General features: G+C 49.0%; 1 protein-coding gene across 1 annotated transcript; it reads right to left on the bottom strand.

Annotated features, from left to right (window-relative positions):
- Positions 1–640: 640 nt before the first annotated feature.
- On the bottom strand, positions 641–6,849 carry LOC123832319 (arylacetamide deacetylase-like 3). The gene is made up of 4 exons (XM_045860002.1): positions 6,682–6,849; positions 5,282–5,498; positions 3,642–3,705; positions 641–1,415 (listed from the first exon to the last, which is right to left on the bottom strand). Exons 1-4 carry the CDS (start codon positions 6,847–6,849, stop codon positions 641–643), a joined length of 1,224 nt encoding a protein of 407 aa, XP_045715958.1.

Below are 6,849 nucleotides of genomic sequence, written 5' to 3'. Positions count from 1 at the left end.
CTTCATCTGTCCCTAGCGGACCACCACCACAGAAACGTGTCTATTTAGTCCTAAATCTTCCAGCCCAGGCAGCTGAGACTGTGAACATCAGAGGAACAGCAGGGAAAGTGTCACCCTGTACCAACAGGGAGACAGTGGGGCCAGTTTCTCCAGCTCCATCCAGCAGTCTAGAGCTTCAGAGCCACACCCTCTTGGCCAGATTGGAGAGGGCCCATGGATTGCACATGGTGCCCCTGGGTGTGTCCAGGGTCAGCCAAGTGAATGTTCCTGTTGCACACAGACTGAATCAACTGGGGCCATCTGAACTCAACCTCAGGGAGGCTGTGGGCAACCCTTACATGCTCATTCACTCTCTTGCTAATGGCCAGTGAAGAGCATCTGCTCAAATTTTCCCAGTGGTGCACAGAGACAGAGAGCCCCACTCTTCCCCACCACACTTGTCTCACCTACTGCTTTCCCTCCCGACATCAGGGAAACATGCACTCTGGGATTCTAGAACCTGGAGCAAGAAAAAGATGGTGGTCTCCCCACCATCCCTCGCCCCACTCAGCATCACCTACATCAGCAACAGAGAGCCCCATAGGGAACTGGATAGTGGTGGGACCCACACTCTCATAGCTCCAATGGAAAGGAAGGATGATCACAACCCCTTTAGAAAATGGACCATGGCATTTAGAACCCGCGTGGTGCAGGGAAACTGAAAGCAGGGCATGCTGAGCATGTTGAGCACTCCATGAAAACCATCCTCCATGTGGTGCCAAATCACAGGGACTCCCAGGTCCTCCAGTCTCTTCTTGTACAGCAGCGAATTATCCCGGAGAAGGTCATACTCACAGCTCACGATGCAAGCTTCTGGAAGCCGAGACACTACTTCATCTTCTGCAATCAGGGGCATGTTCATCAAATCCAGAGCATGGTGTGTCTCCAGGTAAGCATCCTCATTATGGGCCACAGGAGGCACTTCCTGGTAGCCTCTCTTCTTAAATCTCTCTGGGATGTTTTCTGAGCCCAACCACTTTCTGTACTTCTCCCACACTTCGACAGGCAAGTGGGCACGTTTCATAATTACACTTTTCCAAGAGGGATGGATGTCCATGTAATAACAAAAACAGCGGAAGGCAAAATTCCTGTTGACCATGGGGGCGTTTACATTCTGCTGGTAGGACGGGAGTTGGAAATCTACGATTTGGACAACAGCATAGACCAGAATCTGAGCACGGATCTTGGGGAGATCTGACCTGTCCATGAGTTTTTGACACATTACTGCTGCCATTCCCCCTCCAGCACTGTCACCACAGACTACAACCCGGGCTGGGTCCACCCCGTACACATCCAGGGACCTGAGAAAGTGGATGGAGGCCACAAGGCAGTCTCTTATCGGTGTTGGAAACTTATGCTGAGGCGCCTTGCGGTATCTGAAAAGGAATCAAGGAACATGGTTTACACTCATCACCATGGCAGAGCCCAAGACACCTGTGTGTTGCATTCTTGAGCCCAAATTTCTTCCATTAACTTTTCTTTCTGAACCCTGAGCTGGTAGATTTAAGGTCTAGGGCTTAAGTGAGCTGATGGAAGTAAAGTCCTCAGTACCTGGCACATGGCCTCAGTAAGGACAGCTGCTATTTCTACTGTCTCAATGCCAATTTGAGGGACAGGCTGTGATCACCAGAGCCCTTTCATCCCCCTATTATTGGTCAAGAACTTAGCTATCAGCAGCATGAGCCCCACCCTTCTCAACCTATCTGATGGTGCTGCCCTGAGTCACACCTGTTCTGTACATTATGGTTTCACTTATGAGCAAGCCCTGGGTGGTCTGGGTTTAGATTTTAAATGCTGCTGCCATGCTTACAGGTGTTGTGGCCTCCAGGTTTGGAGGCTGAAATATACCCAATGCACCCTGACTGATGTGACTCAGTTGCTTGGGTGTCATCCTGCAAAGCAAAAGGTTGCCTGTTCAACTCCCAGTCAGGGTACATGCCTGGTTTGGGGGTACAGTCCCTGGTCTGGGAGTTCTAGAGGCAACCAATGGATGTTTCTCTCCCTCTCTCTCTCCCTTCCTTCCCCTCTCTCTAAAAATAAATACATAACATCTAAAATATGTATATGTTTAAATGCTGCCCAGGGCCACAATAACACATGGGTCCCTCCAGATCAGCCACCCCAAATTGAGCCCATGGCTTCCCATTCAGTTGGCTGTCAGCAGTTTGCCAGCCTGGCTTTGCTAGAATGCCTCTTTTTTTTCAAACAGTCCAGAAATCAGGGTTTTGGCAGAAGCTTTATCATTTGAAATACTAGACTCTAAGAAGACAGGGTTTGGCTGGCCAGGTGGTTCAACTGGTTGGAGCATTGTCCCATTACTGATGGATTGGGGGTTACATTCTTGGTTGGGGCACTTATGGGAGACACCCAATTGATGTTTCTCTCTCACATCGATATTTCTCTCTCACATAGATGATTATCTCATCTTTCCCTCTTTCTCTAAAATCAATAAAACACACACCCAGGTGAGAAAAATGGAAACATGCTTTGGGATCCACAAAGCTTCTGCCAGCCATCTCCATTCTGTTGCCCCTATTCTTCGCTACCTGGGATGCCAATGCTTAACTCCTGATCCCTGTCTACTTTGGAGTCACAAAATAACTTTCTTGCAGATATCTGCTAGTACAGTCCACTGACGACTACTTGCTTCAGCACAGCCAGGATACTAAGACACAGAGGGCCACCAACTGGGTCAAAATTTCCATCCCTCTGCAGAAATGGTTTGAGGCCAAGAACTATAAAGTAAGGCCCTTCTCTGGGTCTCTTCCTCTCATCCAGGACTAACTTCTGTACTTTTTACTCTGCTAGCTGCACCACAGGAAAGCTGGGAAATGTAGCCACACCAGGATGCTGGCCACTGATATTTCTTCATGGCATGTGCACTTAAACAAACCTGCAGGAAAAGCGTGATCAGCAAAAGCTGCCTCCCCACCCCCAGTGTGACCATGTATCAGGCAGGAGGGCAAGGCCACTCCACTGCAGTGACTGCTCCTCATACACATGTCCAGGTGGCCTGGCATGAAGACCCAGGAAGATCCCACCAGGTCTCTCCTGACCCTTGTCCACCAAGACCTCTTTGCTTCTCCAGACCACTGAGTGACTCTCCCAGATCAGTTAGGACAGAAAGTGGATTTTCCATGGTTTTCTCGCTTCCTTAGATGCATCTCACCAGGGCAGCCCTCCCTCTAGAGAGCACTTGGACATGATGTGACCACAGTGTTTGCAGTTGTCCTGGTGCCTATGAAGGGCACCCTGGGCATGTAGAGGAAAGTGTGAAGACTGTGCAGGGCTGTTCTGCTCAAAGAAGACCAGCCCACCCAAGAGCTTGGCAGCTGATCTGCTTAACTAAGCCCACTCCCCAGCCAGCTTGCAATTCATGCCATGCATAGAATGCCCCACTGAAACACACCCACAGGCTGCCCACAGGAAGGAGTGCCCACGCTGTGCCTCTGTGTCTCTCCCCCTTCCTTCCTCTCCTCCTCGCTGGCTGCCCTGCTTTCCCTGTCCCTTAGACTCCCTTCCTGCCCCAGTTCCCACCTCCCACCCCATCACTCCAGGACACAGCCTTTTTCCCTGCCCTGCCCACCCTCCCCTTTACTCACCCAACTGCTACAACCACAGAGTCACTCTCTTTGGACAAACGACAGCATATTGCATGGTGGGTTTCTGGAAAAGCAAGGTTTTAAAATTGACTAGGAAGGCTTAGTGGGCTTCCTTCTCCTATCATGGGCTGTCCCTGCTCTCTGCCAACTACCATGGACAGCGCTCTTGGGTCCTGACTACTGGTTCACAGCATCTGAGAAGCTGTTTGGCCACACACTAGAGTGCTTCTGTGTGTGAACTCAGATTCAGACCCAAGTTTGAATCTCTACATTGCCTCCTCTTGACTTGAGCTGAAGGAGTGTGGGGCACATCCCTTCTCTCCCTGAGGCTCAATTCTCCCATCTGTGAAATGGGGATAATGATAATCATGGGGTGGGACAATGAGATAATTTGCACAAGGGGCTTCCCTCAACTGCCACGTAAATACTAACATTAAGAATAATTTATTAATAAATATTTGCTGTTATTGTTATTTCTTATGCAGACAATACCAAAATAATTGTTCCATTAATCTTCCTATTCTCACAGGCTACCGCAATTGATCTTGGCTTTCCACAGACTAGAAAGCAGTATAAAGGCGATTTCCCCCCTAATTCCTGCAGTTGGGGTTGAGGAATTAAGACAATAAAATGAGCTTAATTGTTAGTTTTCTTCTCTCATTAATTTTTCTCAAGTCTTTGGTCCTACTGTGTGTTTATACCAGGTTGTCTCTAAGCAATACCTGATGTGAATCAAAATGGTGTTTTGGTGTTTTCATTTTTAAAAATCCTTATTTCCAAACCAGTAGTCACACAACATTGTGAAGATACTAAATGGCACTGACTGGTACACTTTCGAATGGTGAATTTTATACTCCATGAATTTCATATGCATAGACAGGTATCTCCTACTTTCTGAAAGTGTGTGTTAGGCTGCTTTGCTTTTACTAAACACCCACATTTGTACCTGTTTCAGGCTAACCAAAGAAAGTCCAAAGAGTGTGTTCACTTTTACCAAAAAGGTAAGAAGATGAAGAAGAACAAGAGCAAGAACAAGAAGAGGAGGAAGACAAAGAGGAAGGACATGAAAAGGGAAAACAGTCTTCAGGGTTTGTGTAGGAGGGAGCCCTTACAGAGGCAGTGCCGCACCCCCACCACCAGCCCTGGAAGGACAAAAGAGGGGGTACCAATCTGCCTCCCACCACACCTCCCGAAATCAAATGCAGCATCCAGTCCCAGGCCTCTGATCTGGGTCTCTGAGCATCTGGGCTTTATCCTGGCTAATAGGGGGCATCCATTAGCAAGGCGTCTCCTAAGGTAATTGCTTCTTAGCTTTACAGCACTTTGGCTTAGGAAAGGTGTGTAGAGACCCTACTTTCACACTGTGAGTGAAACCTGCATCCTGTTATGTCATAGCAGGGAAAACCTGCATAGACATATGCATAGATGCACATGGATATTCCATGCATGCCTCCTTACTTCCAGAAAGAGGTCAATACCTCCCATATCTTGGCCACTGAGCAATCAGGGACCCACTAGGGCCCTGGTGATTCCTGGTTGTAATGGCAGCCTTTAAATGCCAGGAGGATGAAAGAAGTGCTCCACCCACCCTGCTGTGAGGCTGTCACACTACAGGCCAGGTCAGAGGGAAGGACTCTTACTCAGGCTCCCAATGATGGCTGCACCACCATGGAAGAACAGGACGCCCCTCCGGGGAGTGCAGGAGGACATCCTGGGCTGGTACACCTTCACTGGGATAGTCCCAAAGCAGAGGTCCTTGACCACCACGTCTGGGTCCTGCTTCAGGGGTGGTAGGTCATGTATGAAGGAGACAAATTGGGGCATAGAGCAGATTCCCAGTTTCTCAAAAATGGTGCCCTGTTGGTGAGAGAAGAGGAAATGCAATGGGAAGGATTTCAGGGTGTCACTGCTTCATGCCACTCATATGTTCCACAGATGGCTGAACCCATCCCTCCCATAGAAAATCCCAGGCCCCGGGCCCCAGCACCAGCCAGGTCAAAACCCCCTTCCTGGAATGGTGCATCCCAGCCCTACACCAGGTTTCTGGCCACCCTTGAGGGACCCTGTACCTGGAATGACCTGCAACACATCTTTGTAGAAAAAAACAAACCAACACATAGGAATGAGGGATGTTTATGGACAGCTTCCTCTGTGTCAGGCCTTGAAATGCAGTCAACTCACTGCCTCCCCCTAATGCTAGGAAGTGGGGACTGTTATTTTCCCCTGTTTTGTAGATGAGGAAAGTGAGTCACTATGTTTGTGAAACCAGAGTGTACACTGTGAACATCAAGGGCAGGAAGAGTACAGGAGTGAATCATCAGCTCCTGTAATTCTGACCCGGGTGGGAGAATCCTCCAGATCCTGGGTTCCTCTCCAGGAGGATTTCTCATAAGAACAGGCATTTGCAATCGCTTGTGGTTACATAAGAGACCAAAGAAACGCAAGGTTGGCAAATCCTTACTGCCGACCTTGGCATGATCCTCACCACCCCCCACCCACAGGGGTTTCATTAAATCACGCCCTCCAAGAGGAACAGGTAGAATCTGACTACTGACAGAAGCAGGCTTCCATCTCTCCAAAGCAACAAATATCTACGTTGAAGTCACATCTGTAGTTTTGCTCATGGTACCAGTTTATGAATTTGCTAGCATGTCTCTCTGCATTGGCATCGGCCTGGTAGGTAGAAACAGTGACCCAAAGATTCAGAACACCTCATTCCTATCTTCAGTATTTCAGAGCGTGGCCAGTGCTGTAAGTGGGGAAATCAGGAGGTGGGGCCACAGAAGGGAGCAGGCTTTTTTTTTCTGAGAATGGGAATCATTCTTTTAAATTTTGTAGCTATCTGCCCATTCAGCCTGGGAACCCCTGACAAGAGGTTGAGAACCACGGTTACCTAATAGGAATTATTCAGGTTTGTCAATGTACTGTCAACCTCTACCCCCGTGATATTAGTATTCATCCAACTAGAAGCTTCTGGCATGTTCTCCCCACTCTCCCCTTAACCCTCACCAGGAAGGAACAGAGAAAACACACAACTCACCCAGGTCACCAACAGCTGGAAGAGGCAGTGCAAAACCCGCAGTCTCACAGGGTGGCTGATGGCTGCAGGGATGTCTGTAGTGAAGAAGTGGTTGCAGATGACCCACAGCCCCACCCCCATGGAGAACATGCAGGCTGCCCCCGGGAGGACCAGCAAAAGGACCCACAT

Source organism: Phyllostomus hastatus, unplaced genomic scaffold (genome assembly GCF_019186645.2).
Source record: "Phyllostomus hastatus isolate PE091 unplaced genomic scaffold, TTU_PhHast_1.1 phas_scaffold_182, whole genome shotgun sequence".
NCBI lineage: Eukaryota > Metazoa > Chordata > Mammalia > Chiroptera > Phyllostomidae > Phyllostomus > Phyllostomus hastatus.
This window is presented reverse-complemented; position numbering and strand designations above follow the sequence as displayed.

Excerpts from the sequence above, each read along its gene's own strand:
- LOC123832319 (XM_045860002.1), bottom strand. The coding sequence starts at position 6,849 with ATGTGGGTCCTTTTGCTGGTCCTCCCGGGGGCAGCCTGCATGTTCTCC. Across the intron at positions 5,499-6,681 it reads TCCAGCTGTTGGTGACCTGG|GGCACCATTTTTGAGAAACT; the intron begins GTGAGTTGTGTG and ends TCTCACCAACAG. Across the intron at positions 1,416-3,641 it reads TCTGTGGTTGTAGCAGTTGG|ATACCGCAAGGCGCCTCAGC; the intron begins GTGAGTAAAGGG and ends ATTCCTTTTCAG.